This window comes from Bos mutus, chromosome 3 (assembly GCF_027580195.1).
Source record: "Bos mutus isolate GX-2022 chromosome 3, NWIPB_WYAK_1.1, whole genome shotgun sequence".
Classification (NCBI taxonomy): Eukaryota; Metazoa; Chordata; class Mammalia; order Artiodactyla; family Bovidae; genus Bos; species Bos mutus.
This window is the reverse complement of record NC_091619.1, coordinates 33,234,817-33,255,185: the sequence shown is the minus strand read 5'-3', so window position 1 is coordinate 33,255,185 and position 20,369 is coordinate 33,234,817. Positions and strand designations below refer to the sequence as shown.

At 38.8% G+C, this 20,369-nt stretch overlaps 1 protein-coding gene across 1 annotated transcript in view; it reads left to right on the top strand.

The window, feature by feature from the left end:
• EEIG2 (EEIG family member 2) overlaps nucleotides 1–20,369 on the top strand; it is an 82,753-nt gene that overhangs the window by 22,191 nt on the left and 40,193 nt on the right. Inside the window, exon 2 of the mRNA XM_070367577.1 lies at nucleotides 17,714–17,834. Coding sequence (XP_070223678.1) covers nucleotides 17,714–17,834 — 121 coding nt within the window. The remainder of the gene's footprint in view (nucleotides 1–17,713; nucleotides 17,835–20,369) is intronic.

The window sequence follows — 20,369 nt, the reverse complement described above, 5'->3', positions numbered from 1 at the left end:
TATTAAGTAACAATTCTGGTTTGGATATTCCTATTAGTTCCAGTTTATGCCTTCTCTTGCCAGTACCAGGTTCTTTCTTGTGAATATCTGAATGTGAGGTGCAAGCAAGGTGTGTGATAGGCAGCTGAGAATTTGTCTAAAACTGAGCACAATAGTCAGAACTTCTTTCATACCTAGATCTTAGGATAATCCATATGGGCAAGATAATTAAAACCTGAGATAGCCTATAGAACAAAACACAAGAGTCAAAGGATAGAACTTTGGTAAAAGACATAATGAAGACAAATGAGAACAAAACCCTGGATAGGATTTAACATCACAGAAGCTAAACAAGGAAAAAAAAAAAAACTTGAGGGTGTTCAGCCCTGCCCTAGAGTGGAGAGATGGAGTCATGTGAGAACTATACTCTTTATTTGAAGGTCAGCAAGTATTTGGAGAACTGTTTTAATAAATTATTGAGGCATAATTGATGTAACATTATGTTAGCTTTAGATGTACAACATAACCATTTGATATTTGTATATGCTACAAAGTGATTACCACATCAGTTTAGTTAACATTCATCATCATACACAGTTACAGAAAACTTTTTTTTCTTGTGATGAGGACTTTTAAGACCTACTCTCGTAGTAGCTTTCCAATATGCAATACAGTATTATTAATTGTAGTCACTATGACCTCATGACTTATTTATTTTATAACTGAAAGTTTGTACATTTTGATCCCCTCACCAATTTTACCCACCCGCATATCAGTGAGAGCATATACTATTTGTCCATATGTCTCTGACTTATTTCACTTAGCATAATACCCTTGGGGTACATCCATGCTGTCAAAAGGCAATATTTCGATCTTATTTTTGGCTGACTAATATTCCATTGTGTGTGTGTGTGTATTTCACATTTTTCTTTATCCATTAATTTATTGATGGACACAGGTTGTTTCTGTATCTTGTCCATTGTAGATAATCCTACAATGAACATGACAGGGGACTGTGTATGCAGATATCTTTTAGAATTAGTATTTCCTTTTTTCCCTCCTCCCTAGATAAATACTGTGAAATGGAATTGTTGGATCATATAGTAGTTCTGTTTTTTATTTTTTTAAGACCTCCTCACTGTTTTCTATAGTGGTTGTACCAGTTTACATTCTCACCAGCAGTGCACAAGGGTTCTCTTTTCTCCACACGCTCATCAACACTTGTTATTTCTTGTCCTTTTTGATGATAGCTGCCGGGGTCCAGCCCCAGCAGGATCCAAGAGTACCCTCAGGACGAACGGCATCGGCGAGAGAGATGACACGGATCTTATAATGGACTGGAACCTGATGGTCCAGGGTCGAATGATAAGAAAATAAAGGAGAAAGAATAAAGAAGAAAGAAAGAGGCTGATATTCCTTGGTTTACACAGAAAGCCAATAAAGCCCCTGACACGGGACTTGCTCTGTTCACGGAGGCCTCAGGCGCCCTCTCGATGGAATGAAGATGCAGAGCGCCTTCTCTATTGGGTCTTAGAAGCCCGGGCAAAAAAGTGAACTCAGAGAGCCTCTGTGCTCCAGGGAATCAGCCTGAAAAAAAAAGATAGAGAAAGAAAGAAAGACACAGAGACCAGAGCTCTGGTGAAGTGGGATCCGCAGCTTTATTTTTTGGGCTTTTATACCCTGAGTTACACATTTCCAGAAGTAAAAGACACAGAGTCATGCAGAGTCAGCTCAACATTACATCAGTTTTACATTTATCGAAACCAGGACATTTTCTGCATAGCTTTTCATAAACAAGGGTCTTATGTTATGTACATTATCTTCTGGCTCTGTGGCCTGTTAACATTTTGTGACTCTTTCCTGATAAAGGTTGGTCAACCAGAAAACTTGTTTTCCCTTTATCTTTCCGATCTGCAGTCCCCTTCAGGAAACAAAGCTACATTCTTATGGAGCAAAGGTACTGTGGGTTACAATAAAGAAAGAACTTATTAACTCAAGGGTCTTATGTTGCTAATGCCAAGGCTACTGCTTGTTTTTCTTGCATACCAACTATATTAACTAATGCACTCCCAGGCGCACATTGGGTAAGGGATAAGGAAACTTGGTAGCAAACATTGGCTCAACAATGCAGTATTATTCTAATAAAGCTTTTTCATCGCTCAAAGGTTATGGTTGGGATGTTGTGAACAATCGTGTGCGTTAGTTGCAAAAGTATGGATAAACTGCCAAGCAAGCTAGAATGCCAACAGAGGGGTCTGAATTGAAATACTCCTTTCAAGCCCAGGAGACTTATTAACTAGAGCCCTAAGTTGATTTTCTTCAGAGAAAGGTGGTCAGGGATAGCCCCCTGTTAATATCAGTAGATTTGGTAAAAAGCATAATATAGTAAACAGTAGACAGACAGATTTTGGTTTCGGGGTAGATGCTCGAGCAGGTCCAGGGAGTCCCTTGAGTCCTGATCCGCCTTGCCTGTCAGGTCTCCTCTGCATGACCTTGTCATGGGTGGGATCTCCTGTGCTGGCTCCCGGCAGATAGCCATTCTAACAGTGGTTTTGGTTTGTAGTTTCCTTATGATTAGTGATGTTGAGCATTTTTTCATGAACCTGGATGTCTTCGGAAAAATGTCTGAGATCCTCTGCCCACTTTTTAATTCGATTGTTTGGTTTTAATCAGATTGTGTGTGTGTGTGTGTGTGTGTGTGTGTTTATATTTTGGGTACCAATTCATTACCAGATATGATTTGCAAATATTTTCTTTCTTCATTCAGGAGATTGTCGTTTCATTTTGTTAATAGTTCCCTTTGCTGTGCAGAAGTTTTTTAGTTTGATGTAGTCCCATTTGCTTATTTTTGCTTTTATTTTGCTTTTGGTGTTAAATCAAAAAATCATGGGCAAGACCAATGACAAGGAGCTTACCACCTGTTTTCCTCAATAACATTTAGGGTTTCATGTCTTACATTCAGTTTAATCCACTTAGAGTTAATTTTTGTGTATGGTGTAAGATAGTGGTCTGGTTGCCTTCTTTTGAATGTGACTATCCAGTGCTTCCCTGGTAGTTCAGCAGGTAAAGAATCCAGCTGCAATGCAGGAGACCCCAGTTCGATACCTGGGTCAGGAAGATCCCCTGGATAAGGGATAGGCTCCCCACTCCAATATTCTTGGACTTCCCTGGTGGCTTGGACAGTAAAGCATCCTACTGCAATGCAGGAGACCTGGGTTCGATCCCTGAGTTGGGAAAATCCCCTGGAGGAGGGCATGGCAACCCCACTCCAGTGTTCTTGCCTGGAGAATCCCATGGACGGAGGAGCCTGGCAGGCTACAGTCCACGGGTTCCAAAAAGTTGGACACGACTGAGCGACTAAGCACAGCAAATCCAGTGATAAACTTGGAAGAGTAGTTTTATTGGAGTCATAGGAATAGATGCCAGATTTTAAGGGATTCCCTGTGGCTTCCCTTGTGACTTCCCTTACAGGGCTTCCATTGTGGCTCAGCTGGTAAAGAATCCGCCTGCAATGTGGGAGACCTGGGTTCGATCCCTAGGTTGGGAAGATCTCCTGGAGAAGGGAAAGGCTACCCACTCCAGTATTCTGGCCTGGAGAATTCCATGAATTGTAGTCTGTGGAGTGGCAAAGAGCGACTTTCACTTTCACTTTTGAGGGATTAGGGAGTGAGCAGGTGGTGAAGCCCTGGAAGCAGTGAGTGTAATTTTTTTTTTTTTTGAGAAGTTTGTTAATAAAGAAATGGAGAAAAGTGGAATTAGATAAAGGAGGGGAAACAGGAACAAACAATTTTATGTTTTTATTTTTAGGATAGAGATTTGAAAATCACTATAGGTTGGGGCAAAAGAATAGTGTAAAAGACAATAGGGGTACAAATATTAAAAACAAACCCAAGACTGAAAGTCTTTCTTTTGTCTTAAAGAAAAATATTTTTTTTCTGTCCTGAAACCTATTTACTGGTTTCAGAAGAAATTCTAGGGCTTTTAGTAATCAAATTCTATCTCCAAGCATTGTGGCTTAGAAACTAGCTTACACCCAAGATTGATTTTATCTTAATCAAATGAGAAACTACCCATAGTTTTGATTTTGGACTTTACATGTTTGCTTCATTTCTTCATAGTGAGTCATCATTCATGTTGCTTTCAAGTGAACTTATTTAGTGACATTTTCTTTCTAGTTATAATTTTATATATTTCCTTGTTCATAGACTGCAGCCACATTTCTATAGCAGTTTCTGGGAATTCTCTGGTGCTTTAAGCATAAAGTTATTAACATTTTATCTTCTGTTATCTTTTGAGGCCAATTCAGAGTCCCTGAAGGTATTATTTTATTTTTACCTCTGGGTACCATCTGGTCATGAAGGTGGTCATGCCCCATTTTGGTCATTCCTTATGGTTGAGGAATGACTTCCAGTTCAAATAAATATCTTACTTGGTCTATCCTGTGGATGTTATTATTTACACTATGTACAAGGAAGAAGCAGTTTTAGAAATAACAGCCCCAGGAAGGTAGTTAGAAAAGATTGTTCATGGTCCTTTTCTAACAAGGAGATTGGTTCTAAAATTTTGCTTGGAGGCTAAATCAGTAAAGAATGTTTTATAAGCAATTATAAATTACCTTCATAATTTCTGTTAATGGAACAATAAGCAATCATTGTTAACAATGTAGATAATATGAATTTGTAATTATATGTAGTTGAGAATTGTAAACTCTCTCATTGTATAGTGTAAGGCTTCCTGAAGCAACCAGGAACTCAGTAATAACTACATTGTTAGTTAGCACTGGCTGCTTCCTAATTTGAGAAACTGTAAATTAGTACCAACTGATAGTAAGTCAAGAATCTGCTAAGGTAATCCTTAAAAACCAGCACACAAAACAATTGAGAGGCTGTGTAAAATATTTATGGCAGTTTCTCTAACTCAGCTACTCTGCCTCTACTGTGGTTTCCTTCTATGTGAGGAATGTTGTCAGACATGTCAAGTGATACAATGTGATGCATAAACCTGAAGCTTACACTGGCTGTGATCAGTCATCAGGAAATGCCGCAGCAGGTCTCTGCCACTCAAGAAATAGCCCACCATGTATTCTCAGTACAGTCCTTTCATATGCAACCTCCTTGTAATCTCATTTTTTCATTGCTGCACAGATCTCTCCCACTCTATCCCCCAGACTTCCCTTCAAGTAGAGTTAGCCAGAGTGTGCTGCTGTGCCTTTGATTTTAATTTACTTCATTGGAATGAGTTTTTCCTGATTATTGTATCATTATATTAAGGATAACCAAGATAGCCAGAGTAGAGCCTTCGAAGTCCATTTTTAATATTATTTTGTACTATTTCATCACATAGGGGCTTTCCTGGTGGCTCAGATGTTAAAGGATCTGCCTGCAATGCAGGAGACCCAGGTTCAATCCCTGGGTCGGGAAGATCCCTTCAAGAAGGGAATGGCTACCCACTCCCACTCCAGTATTTTTATCTGGAGAATTCAGTGGACAGAGGAGCCTGGTGGGCTACAGTTCTTGGGGTCGCAAAGAGTCAGACGTGACTAAGTGACTTAACACTTTCACTTTTTTTTTAATTTTGTCACATACCAGCTGAGTCACTGGCCTATTTCCCTCTGGATCTCAAGAATGTAAACATTCTGCAGTTTTCTCCTCATCTGTATCTCCAAATAGGTTTTGATGGCCAATGCATGTTCTTTGGAATTCGCTATTTAATATCACTGTACCAGAAAACCTCCTCTGATACTTTAGAGTTCCTTTCAATAAATACACTTATGAAAATATCAGCATACTTTTTTTAACACACAGCAAAACTTCGTTAAAGTCCTATTTCTCTTGCTGTCAGTATCTTTGATTTGCAAGGCAGCTCCAAACATGGATGTAATGTCCCAGGAGTTTATAGGAACAAGAGAATAATTTTGTCCAGGGTGCAGGAAATGCGTCATAGAATAAGTTTTTGAGTGAAGTCTTGATTTGTTAACACTTTGTAGTTTACACAGATATATATAAAGCGGTAAAGAATCTGCCTGCGGATTCAGAGCCAGTGATGCAGGAGACTTGTGTTCTATCGCTAAGTTGGGAAGATCCCCTGGAGAAGAAAATAGTAACCCACTCCGGTATTCTTGCCTGGAAAATCCCGTGGACAGAGGAATGTGGTGGGCCATGGACAGAGGAACGTTGTGGGCACCAAGAGTTAGACATGACTTAGTGACTACACAACAACAACTATATGTGTGTGTGTGTGTGCCTGTGTGTATTTAAATTACTATGTTTTTTGAGTCACTTAAACGATAGAAATCTATATTCTCACAGTTCTGAAGGCTGGATGTTCAAGATCAAGGTGTGGTCAAGTTTGGTCCTATTTTGCAGATCCCTGCCTTCTTGCGGTGTTCTCACATGGCTTCTCTCTGTGTGCCTGCGTCCTTTGTGTTTCTAAGTTACCCCTTACTGTAAATTTTTATAGATTTTATAGATTCAGGCAACATGTTTGCCAATTTATATAATATATAAATATCTAGATAGGTATAATTTATACTAATATGTTTAGCTAAAATCAAAGCATTTCATAAAAGAGAAAACTTTGTAAAGGAAAGTAATTTGTGCAACATCATTCAGTGTTGAAATTAGACTTGAGCCTAGGTCCTCTGAGTCTAAAATTGGTTCCCTTTCCTATATTATGTGGATGAGGTTGGATCATAGGAAAAGGATAGAAAGCTTTTAGGAGGGCATCCTAAAGGAATAGAACGGTATTAGGTAGGTATACGTACACAGAGCTTGGATAGGGAGTAGTGTATAGTTCAGTTAGGTGAAGTTAATGAAGGTGATCAGAGGGGGTCAAGTTTGAGAGGCTGAGAGGTAGACCTTGGAGGGATGAATGCATAGTTGAAGAATTTGGCCTCTGCTCTTCAGACAAAAAGGAGCCATTCATTTCTTGATCTGGAAACTGGCTAATTGAATAAGTGACTGAAGAAACTGTATCTGTTATTTTCACATATGTCTTTAGACAATTCAGGAAGGGGAAAAAAGTCCTCTTGTTCAAAGTAAAATGTTTTTTAGAGAACAGGTAACCTCTTAATTGGTTTCTGGCCTTTTTTTATTTTGAAGATACAACTTTTAATTCTTTTCTTTCTTGTGCAGTTCTTCATGTCTTAATCAGAAATGGTACCTGTGATAGTTTTTTGCTTTTTCTTTAGTTTAGTCCTTGAATGCCTGAGAAAATATTTCTTTTTCCTTCATACACAATACAGTTTTTTGGCTCAATACAGAATCAGTAGTTCACATTGGCTTCTGAATTCTGTAGTTAGTCCCTTGTCCCTTTGTTTATAAGGGTTGTGGAGGACATATTTTCATTCTTATATATATAATTTGATTTTAATTTTTGCTATCTCAAAGGACTTTTACCTGATGAAAATTGGGAAGTTTTGTGTAGTTTTCTTTTCTTTAAAATTTCCTAGACTATATGTATTCTTAAATTTTTAGTATAGGTCCTTCCTTAAATTAAGATTTTTTCCCCTATTATTTCATGTTTTTATTGTGCCATTTTCATCTGTACTGTCCTTTCTAGAAAGTAAAGAAATGCTGCTATGTAGTTACAGAAAAATAAACTATTTTTCATGTATGATAAAATATTTCTCAAAAATATTCATTTTCATTCTACATAGTACCTAGGTCAACACTTGTTTCTCAGTGAAGAAATTGAGGCCCCAGCAGGTTAAATGACTTGTTCAAAGTCAATATAGTTTATACTAGAAAAGGTCTTGATACTTTATCTTTTTCTCTTTCCATTATGCTATCCAGCTTTCCTTTGGCTGGCTAATACGCTGAAAAGTTATGAATAGAAAAGTATATGTTAGAGAATAGATCTGTAGTTGCTGGGGGTGGGAGGAGGGTGTGGATTAGGAAATTTGGATTAGCAGATGCAAATTATTATATTTAGAATATTTAGAAATGGATAAACAAGTTCCTATTGTATAGCACAGTGAATTGTATTCAATATCATGTAAAACCATAATGGAAAAGAACGTGAAAAAGTAGATATATAACTGAATCACTTTGCTGTACACCAGAAAGTAACACAACATTGTAAATCAACTATACCTCAATTAAAAAAAGAAGGACAACTGTAGGTTAAACTGAGAGGTAACCTGGGTGCTAGTCTTCTTTTTTTATGTTATTCTAATTGTGTTCATTGTTTAAAAATATGATCCAAAAGTATGTAGAAAGAATGACCTGTGAGTTTATGTGAGGGAACTTAAAGAATACATGTCTCTCTAGATGAACATCAATTCATATTTTTGAGTTTAAACACTTTTTACTCATAAAAACAATTATTAGTCAATTATCATACTATAAAAATGGGACATAACTTTACATACTTTTTTAAAAATGAAATTTCTCATTAGGCCATCTGCCAGGTCACTGAATGGCAGTCTTTCTTGCATGAGCCTTCAGTTTTTTGTAATATGTAGAGCAGATTATTAACAAGCAAGTATTTGGCAAACATTTGACTACTATATATCAAATAGTACTGTTTCTTACATGGACTTTTTCTCTAGAACAGTTCTGGCAGTGAACAGTGATCTGTTGACAAACTTGCCAGCATTAGAGCTTGGTCCTTTCTCTACCCCTCCTCATGATGCAGGAGGAGCCTTGTCTATTCAGGGCCACTCCCTCCAGCTGTTGTTTGAATCCCATCCCCTCTGACTTTCTGGCACCATCTTTCATACCCCCTCAACTCTAACTTTTTCTCTTTACTGGTTCTCTCCTATAACACTAAGCATGTTAAAATGAAATCCTTGCTGCCACCCCAATTTTTTCCACTGTATTACTAAAATATTTGAAATCAATTGTCTGTGTTCCCTGTATCTACTTCCCATAAGTCATCTGCCTTCACCTGCACCTTCACTGAACTGCACAGTATTATCAGTGACTTCATTGTTGCTTCTTTTTCATCTTTATCTTACCTGACCTCTCTGCCACATTTGATTTTGTTGAACTCTTCCTTCTTAAAAATCTTTTGGTAATAACATGATCTCCTTTGTGTCTCTCTGTTGACACTGGAGTCTTCTTTGCCTGTCCCCCCTTCTTCTCCTCGGAGAAGGCAATGGCACCCCACTCCAGTACTCTTGCCTGGAAAATCCCACGGATGGAGGAGCCTGGTGGGCTGCAGTCCATGGGGTCGCTAAGAGTCAGACACGACTGAGCGACTTCACTTTCCCTTTTCACTTTCCTGCATTGGAGAAGGAAATGGCAACCCACTCCAGTGTTCTTGCCTGGAGAATCCCAGGGATGGGGGAGCCTGGTGGGCTGCTGTCTATGGGGTCGCACAGAGTCGGACACGACTGAAGCTACTTAGCAGCAGCAGCAGCCTTCTTCTCTGTATCTTCTGTATCAATGTTCCACAGAGTTCCAGACTCTAGCATGGTGGCACATGGAAGTGTTCTGGTTCCCTGACATAGAAGCTGTTTGAAAAAGGACCAGAAAACTATCCTTTTGGGTTTTTATGAAGCCTTCATTGTTTAGTCCAGATGGTCTAAATCATTGGTCTATGGCTGTTGATTCAACCTTAAAGCCTCTCTCCCCTCCACAGAAATCATGGGGTAGGACTGAAAGTTCCAATCCTCTATTCTCACGGTTGGTTCTCCTGGCTACCAGCCCTCACCTTAGGGCGAGGTCTAAAAGTCACTTCATTCACATAGCAAAAGACACCTTTATTATCAACAATTAGGAAATTACAAGGGTTTGGGGAGCTGTAAGCCAGAAACAGTCGATGAAGACCAACTATATATGAGAAATATATTTTGGTTATCTGAACAAATATATATTTCTGCTAAGTTATATGATCACAGGGACTCTCAGGCTCCTCAGCCTCAAGATATCCAAAACTGGATTGTCATTTCCCTCACTAACACTACTAGCAGAATGAATGAATGTATAATTGAGTGAATGAAGAAAAAAATCTTATGTTCAGTTTTTTCCACTGAATGATAGTACAGTATACTCAGCTCCTCAAGCCAAAAATACTTGTGGGGTAAGAGACATTCACTGATCCTTAGTGTTGTATGTTAAAGTCACAACTTTATAGACCTAATTTATCCTTAGAGTCTCAAAATGCTGTTTTTACCTCGGTTCATTTTTTCATGAATCTGTATCTTTTATAAAATAGAAATCTCCATTACTGTGGAAGAAAATTCTCTATAAAATTTAACCATTATTTATTTCTCTCTGGAAGGCAAATGTAGGTGGACTTGAACTACTTATATCCTTAATAGTAACAATTTCTAACATCTATTATTGAGGTCCAATATAAATCAGGCATTGTTCCAAATACCAAGTGTTCACTCGGTTTCCCAAAATTTCCATGAGGTATAAGTACTGTTAACCATCTCTGTTTCATAAAGGAGGAAATGGAAATGCAGAGTTTAAGGATTGTGTCAGGGTGACAACTGGCAAGAAGAACGCATAGGATTTGAACCCAGTCAGACTGGCTCTGGAGATAAGCCTTTAACATCCATGTGGTAATGCTGTCTGGCAGAAAGCTTGCATTCTTCATGACCGTTTTTACTACTGTTTTTAACAAGTTAAAAATGCTTTGCGGTACCAAAGTATGGCATAATTTTAGTATGTGCCTAGAGTACACATGTGCAAGTAATTCTTAGAATATTAAGTAATGCAGTTCTAAGTAGTCATAAAAAATGGATCCATAATGTTCATTTCATTTTATATTATTTGTATTTGTTTAAGACTTTTTAGATTTTCTTTGACTCTTCTGAAGCATAAACAATGGCCATAGCAACATTTATCTTCTGTTAAGTAAGTCCCCTTAACTTACATATTTACATATTTCACAATCAGCAGCTTTATCATTTTATCTTACAAATATTTGGTTTTCCACAGTATCAACACAAATCATATTCTGTTGCTTTGTTTCTGGAAAATGGTTAAGCAACTATATAAGACTCATAGGAAGTTAATGAGTCACATAACGGAAAGCATTCACTAATGTGACTTTTGTCTCAGTTGTCAAGTAGTCTGAGTTTGTTTCCGTGGTAACTCATCACTATAACAAACTGTCATTACTAACTTGGCTACTTTTTTTTGTTGTGTGGTCTGGACCATTTTCTGACAGCTGTGTGTGTGTTCATTAAAGATTATGACACAAAAAAATTGAGTAATTGTTGAAGGAACACAAAAATTTTTTTGTTTGGAGAAATTGTTTGAAACTCCAAGGCTATTACTTTGACAATATAGTATAAAATCTAAAAGATTATTTAAATTAATATATTCTATTTGAAATCCTATTAAGAAAGAGCATAGTCAGAGGTACCTTAGGCTTATAAATTTTAAAAATTCATTTACAATATTGACTCCTTTCAAATATGTATTAATTGTTGGAGAATCTGCCAGAAACAAAACAAGGATAAAGGAAATTAGGACCACATCCTGGGGGATGAGGACTGAATGGAATGATGGAGGAGGCCAACTCAGCCACTTTCTGCCCCCCTGGAGCATGGAGTGGCAGTGCTCCAGGAGAGAGAATGGTGGACGCTGAGGTATTCAGGGGACCAAGGCGGGCCAGGTCAGACAGGACACCAAGCTTTCACCTAGAAGCTGAGTTGGGGAAAGATTCCTGGAGGGGATAATGACTAGTCTAAGTGAGTTAGAATTAAACTGGGGATTGTGGTAGTTGAAAGGGAGAGTAGATGGTGGACTAGGTAAAGAAAACATCATGAACAAAGGCATACAAATGAGAAATAGTGTGAAGTAAGCGGGGAATGACAATCAGTATGAGATCAGAAGGGTCAAGCGGTAAGCCTAAGGGGTCTCATCATGGAGATTCCATGTTAAGGAGGTAGGGCTGAATCTGAAATGGGGAAACAGTGACAGAGTTTAAACAGAGGAAGGATGTCACCTTCTGTATTTTAGAAGGAGCTCTGTGGTAACATGTTGCTGCTGCTGCTAAGTCGCTTCAGTCATGTCCAACTCTGTGCAACCCCATAGACAGCAGCCCACCAGGCTCCCCTGTCCCTGGGATTCTCCAGGCAAGAACACTGGAGTGGGCTGCCATTTCCTTCTCCAATGCATGAAAGTGAAAGGGGAAAGTGAAGTCGCTCAGTCGTATCTGACTCTTAGTGACCCCATGGGCTGCAGCCTACCAGGCTCCTCCGTCCGTGGGATTTTCCAGGCAAGAGTACTGGAGTGGGTCACCAGTGCCTTCTCCTGTGGTAACATGAGGAAGGTAGATTTGAGTGGGGGCCATTTAGGAAAATGTTGCCATATTTCAGCAAAGAATTTTGGAGGGACAAAATTAGGGTAGTGGGACTAGACACAGGAAAGAGATTGATTTAGGAATAGTTGTGAAGTAATATAGAAAGGAATTGGTAATTGAGACTGTTTGTTTGTGGCCCATGAATGACAATTATCTGTTTAGTCCACAAATATTGAGTGTTTACTGTGGTTGGCAGTATATTGTGCAGAGTATTATACGGTTCTTACTCTGCCTTCGTTTTTGGATTTCTCCTCCAATAAGGATTCTTTATTGTGCCTTGTTGTGAGTTAATTAATAGGTGAGTACACTTTTAATAGCCCATTTAATCCCAGCCTGGTCTCTTGGCTCATTATTAGACTTTCTTACTCTCACCTGAGAACCTGACCTAGAGTCCTAGTTCATATGTCAGTCTGCCACTTGGGAGGTTATATTCATGTGTCTGGGTAGTGTCTTAATCCCTAGAAAGTTAACATTCTTGCCTTGTACTTACAGGAAACATTGCCTGTTTTTCCCCATTGATTATGCTATTAGCTATAGGCTTTTCATATATGGTCCTTACTGTATTCAGGTAAGTTTCTAGTCTACCTATTTTGTTAAAAGAGCCTTTATCATGAATGGGTGTTGGATTTTGTGAAGTACTTTTGTCTGCATCTATTGAGATGATCATTTTATTCCAATCCCAAAGAAAGGCAATGCCAAAGAATGTTCAAACTACTGCCCAATTGCACTCATCTCATATGCTAGCAAAGTAATGCTCAAAATTCTCCAAGCCAGGCTTCAGCAATACGTGAATTGTGAACTTCCAGATGTTCAAGCTGGATTTAGAAAAGGCAGAGGAACCAGAGATCAAGTTGCCAACATCTGTTGGATCATCGAAAAAGCAAGAGAGTTCCAGGAAAACATCTACTTCTGCTTTATTGACTATGCCAAAGCCTTTGACTGTGTGGATCACAACAAACTGGAAGATTCTTCAAGAGATGGGAAAACCAGACCACTTGACCTTCCTCCTGCGAAATCTGTATACAGGTCAAGAAGCAACAGTTAGAACTGGACATGGAACAACAGACTGGTTCCAAATCGGGAAAGGAGTACGTCAAGGCTGTATATTGTCACCCTGCTTATTTAACTTATATGCAGAGTACATCATGAGAAATGCTGGGCTGGGTGAAGCACAAGCTGGAATCAAGATTGCTGGGAGAAATATCAGTAACCTCAGATATGCAGATGACACCACCCTTATGGCAGAAAGCGAAGAAGAACTAAAGAGCCTCTTGATGCAAGTGAAAGAGGAGAATGAAAAAGTTGGCTTAAAACTCAACATTCAGAAAACAAAGATAATGGCATCCGGACCCATCACTTCATGGGAAATAGATGGGGAAACAGTGGAAACACTGACAGACTTTAATTTTTTTTTGGGGGGGGTGCTCCAAAATCACTGCAGATGGTGACTGCAACCATGAACTTAAAAGATGCTTGCTCATTGAAAGAAAAGCTATGACCAACCTAGACAGCATATTGAAAAGCAGAGACATTACTTTGCCAACAAAGGTCCGTCTAGTCAAAGCTATGGTTTTTCCAGTAGTCATGTGCGGATGTGAGAGTTGGACTCTAAAGAAAGCTGAGCGCTGAAGAATTGATGCTTTTGAACTGTGGTGTTGGAGAAGACTCTTGAGAGTCCCTTGGACTGCAACGAGATCCAACCAGTCTATCCTAAAGGAAATCAGTCCTGAATATTCATTGGAAGGACTGATACTGAAGCTGAAGCTCCAATACTTTGGCCACCTGATGCGAAGAGCTGACTCATTTGAAAAGACGCTGATGCTGGGAGATTGAAGGCAGGAGGAGAAGGGGATAACAGAGGATGAGATGGTTGGATAGCATCACCGACTCAATGAACATGAATTTGAGTAAGCTCTGGGACTTGGTGATAGACAGGGAAGCCTGGCATGCTGCAGTCCATGGGGTTGCAGAGTTGGACACAACTGAGTGACTGAACTGAACTAAACTGAGATGATCATGTGGTTTTTATCTTTGATTCTGTTACTGTGGTATATATATCATGTTGATTTTGCATGCGTTGATCCTTTTAATATGTTGTTAAATTCAGTTTGCCAGTATTTTTATTGAGAATTTTTGTATCTATCTTTATCAGAGATATTGGTCCATAGTTTTATTTTCTTATGGTGGTTTTATCTGGCTTTGGTATCAGGATGCTGCTGCTTATAAAACGAGTTTCAAAGTGTTCCTTCTTTTCTGTTTTTTTTTGGGGAAAGGTTTAAGAAGGATTTGTATTATTCTTGGAGTATTTAGTAGAATTCACCCCTGAAGCTAGCCGGTCCTGGGTTTTTTGGTTGTTGTTGTTGTTGGGAGGTTTTTGATTACTGGCTCAATCTCATTTTGTATTGGTTTGTTCAAGTTTTCTTCTTGATTGTTTTGGTAATTTGTGTGTTTCTAGGAGTTCACTGATTTCCTCTGGGTGATCCTATTTGTTACCATGTTAGTTTCCTGTGTGTTCCTTTTTTAAAAACAGTATCCTATTCCTGTACAGTAGATGTACTTTCTTTCTCTCTGATATTCTTTTCTTCTTCCAGTGTAGACTTTGTTTTGTTCAAGTTTTTTGTTTTGGGTTTTTTTTTTCTTTGCTATTTATTGATCTCTGCCTTACATATTAAGGGACTTTCCTTAAGTATCTGCTCATGTTTAACTTGGAGCACTAAAAATTGAGTAAAAGCTTTGTGCATGTGGAGGGTGCTCATTGACTCTGCCTTTTGTCCTTCCTTCATTCTACTTCAAGATCAATTTTAAATTCTTGCTCTTGGCTTTCAATGTTACCAGCTTAAGGTTCAGCGTTCTTTGATTGCTTAATTAGTGATTACTTGTCTGTCACTGCCTTTTTTTTTTCTTGTCTCCTGTCTGGTTTTCTTTGTCCTTGTATGAGGGTGACTTAAAAAATTTTGTTTTAATTTAGAAAGTTTGGGGGAGAGAGCTGAAGCTAATACAGGTATTACTGCCATCCTTGATCAGAAGTTTTTATTTAATTTTATCAGAAAAGTAAAATAACAGGTGTTTTTTTAATGTTATTTCTGGTTCTTGATCATTTATCAGTGGTCTCAATGATAGGAACTACCAAGCCTTGAAGCTCAAAATATTCCTGAAGAGTCCAGGGGTACTGGGATTTGTTTATCTGCATACCTTAAGGAGGAAGCTCCAGAGACCATGGCTGATACCTTGATCAAGCCTTTAGGCTAAGAGATGTTTAGAGGAAAGCTTGTTTTTCTCATTATTCACTGATTTTTCAAATTCACTTATTTTTGAGTATACAAGTTAGCTACTTCTCATCTTACTGGGATGCCTCAGGTTGCCTGACAAATACCTTCAGACCTATCCTTTGCCAAGCAACTCTCATTCTGCCTGTGCTGTATGTAGATAAATTTATACAGATAAATTGCATACCTGCTGGATTTCTAGGGAAATTTCCCTAAGAACACATGCATTCTCTTCATAATTTCTTAAATCAGCTAAAGCTTCCTAATGGGAAAAAAAAAAAAAAGCTAAAGTTACTACAGTTAAACCTATGATAAAATACACCCCCTCATCTCTGTTTATATATAACATGCACATACCACACACAAACACATAGTTGGCTTTTAAATTATATTTCTTTTTGCACTTCTTGTTTTTGGATGTCTGTGCATTGATAGAGAAATCTATAAAACCAAATCGATTGGTCCTAGTACAAATTCATTTTATTCACTAAGGCAGCTACAAGTTGACTCCCTGTCACATTCACCATCCTCAGCCTAACAAGTCACCCATCAGCTACTATCATCCTATAGAAGTCACCTTATAATTATTTTCCTAAGAAAATAAAAACTGTTTAACCTGAGCTCTCTTGCCTTTCCTTTCTGCTTTCTCCAGCTGTTTTTGCCCACTGCCTTTCTTTTCTTCTGAAGTCAGAGGATTAATTATCCTTCCTTTCTAAGAGAATGGTAGAGGGAACAGCATGTACACAGAGACCTGGAAACTTGAAAGGGCAGAGTTGTGAAAAAAATGGGCACATGGATTTTTGAATTAAATCGAAATTAAATCAAGCCTGGTTTGAATGCTAATGATGCTGCTTCCTACCTAAATGACCTAGAGTTAACATCTCTCTGTATGCACATTTCAGTTCAGTCATTCAGTCGTGTCCGACTCTTTGCAACCCCATGAACTGCAGCACTCCAGGCCTCCCTGTCATCACCAACTCCCAGAGCTTACCCAAACTCATATCTATTGAGTCAGTGATGCCATCCAACCATCTCATCCTCTGTCATCCCCTTCTCCTCCTGCCTTCAATCTTTCCCAGCATCAGGGTCTTTAACAGTGAGCCATTTCTTCACACCAGGTGGCCAAAGTATTGGAGCTTCAGCTTCAGCATCAGTCCTTCCAATGAATATTCAGGACTGATTTTCTTTAGGATAGACTGGTTGGATCTCCTTTCAGGCCAATGGACTCTCAGGAGTCTTCTTCAACACCACAGTTCAAAAGCATCAGTTCTTTGGCGCTCAGCTTTCTTTATAGTTCAACTCTCACATCCATGCATGACCACTGGAAAAACCATAGCTTTGACTAGACGGACCTTTGTTGGCCAATTAATGTCTTTGCTTTTTAATAAGCTGTCATAGCTTTTTAATAAGTTGGTCATAGCTTTTCTTTCAAGGAGCAAGCATCTTTTAATTTCATGGTTGCAGTCACCATCTGCAGTGATTTTGGTGCCCCCCAAAATAAAGTCTGTCAGTGTTTCCACTGTTTCCCCATCTATTTGCCATGAAGTGATGGGACCGAATGCCATGATCTTAATTTTCTGAATGTTGAGTTTTAAGCCAACTTTTTCACTCTCCTCTTTCACTTTCATCAAGAGGCTCTTTAGTTCTTCTTCACTTCCTCACCTATAAAGTGAGGATAGTGCCAGCTGCCGAGGTTGTTACTCCTGGGGTTGTTGTGAGATTAAATAACATGTGGTGAACTGTCCATAAATGGTATCTGCTGTTGCTCTTGTGACTGGAATAGAAGTAAAGCTGTGACAGTAGTTGTTTTAGAATAAGTATTTTTATATTTCTATCTTTTACACTAACTAAACTCTAAGCCCAATCAGGTTAAAAAATAGTTATTCTGATCTTCATATTTTAATCACCTAGCACATACTCATCACATCTAATATAAACAAATGTGTATTGTGTATTGAATGAATGGTGAAGCATCATTCTATATTGATTGAATTGATAAGTAAATTCACTATTTTTTAGTTGCCTGTGAATAATTAAAACTTTCTGAAGATTTTCAGATTACACGATTAGGAATTTGTTTTCTTCATATTTCATAGTTTCCAAATATTTACATTATGGACTTGCGTGAAATAGTGTGTGTGTGTTTTAACATGTCATCCATGCTATCATAGTTAATTAACTGGTTCTTTTTTTTCCCCCCTCAGGGAGGTGGTGCAAGCAAACTGTGTTCACTGGAGAAAGAAGTTCTCATTTATGTGCAAAATGAGCGCCAGTGCCACCACGGGTGTCCTGGACCCTTGTATCTACAGAGTCTCTGTGAGGAAGGTATAAGAACAGCCTGTTCCTTCTCTCCTTTCAGAAACCGTGGTTGGTTCCATCGTCACTGACTCACTTTAGCTCTGCTTTACTGTTAGAACTGTTATAAATTTCACTTCATACCTGCAGCATAATTTACATTTCTATGATAAGTATGATGAGGAATCTGAAGAAATAAAATATTATCAAGATCCTTCATCTCATTATCATTATGCATATAATTAATAATCTTATTTCTGTTAGTTTAGGGGCCATAATAGGTCTTTGTCCTGCCATTCATTGTTTCTCTGCTTTATTAGGCACTGTTTTTTTAGGGACTTTACATATTTTGTGTCTAATAACAGCCCTGAAAATGTGTTATCTTTTCCGTTTTCAGGAAAACCAAGGCTCAAAGAGGTTGTTACTTGCACAAACTCACTTTGCTAATAAATGATAAATTAGGAACTCAAGCACAAATCTTTCTGATTTTAAACCCATGGTTTTTTTTAAATGTCATTTGTTCAGATATGTACTACAACATGAACGAACCTTAAAAACATACGCTAGTACAGAAGAACCTATTTTCAAAACAGAAATAGAGACACAGACATAGAGAATGGACACACGGATACCAGAGTTGGAAGGGTGTTGGGATGAAGTGGGAGAATGGGACTATACACACTGCTGCTGCTGCTGCTGCTCAGTCGCTTCAGTTGCGTCCGACTCTGTGCGACCCCACAGACGGCAGCCCACCAGGCTCCCCCGTCCCTGGGATTCTCCAGGCAAGAACACTGGAGCGGGTTGCCATTTCCTTCTCCAATGCATGAAAGTGAAAAGTGAAAGTGAAGTCGCTCAGTCAAGTTCGACTCTTCGAGACCCCATGGACTGCAGAGCACCAGGCTCCTCCGTCCATGGGATTTTCCAGGCAAGAGTACTGGAGTGGGGTGCCATTGCCTTCTCCACTATACACACAACTGTGTATAAAATAGGTAACTAATGAGAACCCACCGTATAGCACAGAGAACTCTACTCAACGCTCTGTGGGGACCTAAATGGGAAGGAAATCCAAACAAGAGGGGATATATGTATAGACAGAGCTGATTCACTTTGCGGTACAGCAGAAACTAACACAACATTGTAAAGCAACTATACTCCAAAAAACTTAAGAATGACGAGAAAATATGATAAATAAAAGAAGCCAGTCACCAAAGATTGTATGATTCCACTTATACGAAATGTCCAGAATAGGCAAATCTGTAGAGACAAAAAGCAGATTAGAGGCTGCTCGGGGCTGGGGAGTGTGGACTTTGGATGGGAAGGGACAGGTAATGGATATGGGGTTTCTTTAGGGGGTGACGAAAATGTTCTAAAATTGATTGTGGTGAGGATCTCACAACTTTGCAACTGTATTAAAAATCATTGAATCTTAAAAAAAAAATAAATAAATGTCATTTCTGCTTACTAAGTTGAAGCATATTACCAATAATCTATAAAAATTATAATCTCAGATTGTTTCAATGTAGTACATTGTAAACTTAAAATAGAAGTATATGTCTCTCTCAGGTAATAGCCAAGGAATCCAGGGCTGGTAGAGCAGCTGTGACATCCTCACTGTATGATGCCCATTTTTAGATCCAAGGAAGTTGCTCTAGTCTTGTTATCTCTCCACCAGTGAGAAAGAAGGAAAAGCAACGAGAGAACAAATGCATTCCTTTTTAGGGCATGACTCAAAAGTGCTCATACTGGTTAGAACTTAGTTACATGATCACAGCGAACTAGAAGAAAAGCTGCGAATGTAGTCTCTACCTGAGTGACTGTCAGATTCCAACATTAAAGAAGGAAAGAACAGATACTGGTGAACCACTAGTATTCTCTTACCATGCTTGGTATATGGAAGTACTTACTGAACTTACTGTACCTTATCCTAATTATTATGTAAAAGTGAGAACCCATAAAGAAAAATTAGTAAAGCCAACTGTATAAATACTATCTGCATTGCAAAACATACTTTAAGATACAATGTTTAACCAAATATCTGGGCACCCCATGACCCAGTCTAGTTGACACATAAAATTAACTGTACAGATTGCCACTCACTCAGTCGTGTCCAACTCATTGCGACCCCATAGACTGTAGCCCGCCAGGCTCCTCTGTCTGTGAAATTCTCTAGGCAAGAATACTGGAGTGGGTATCCATTCCCTTTTCCCGGGGATCTTCCCAATCCAGGGATCGAACCTGTACCCTCCCTCATTGCAGGCAGATTCTTTACCGTCTGAGCCACCAGGGAAGCCCTGAAAGTAAAAAACCCCTTTGTTAGATTGCGAGGGCTGCTACAACAAAGTATCACAAACTGAGTGGATTAAAACAATTTATTTATTGTCTCACAGTTCTGGAGGCCAGAAGTCCAAAATCAAGATGTCAGTAGGGCCATGCTCTCTCTGAAAGCAAGAAGGGAAGAAACTGTTCAATGCCTTTCTCTTAGTTTCTTAGTCTGAGGCTTTCCTTGACCTGGAGCTGTATCACTCCAGATGCATGGCTGTCTTCTCCCTTTGAGTCTTTGTATCA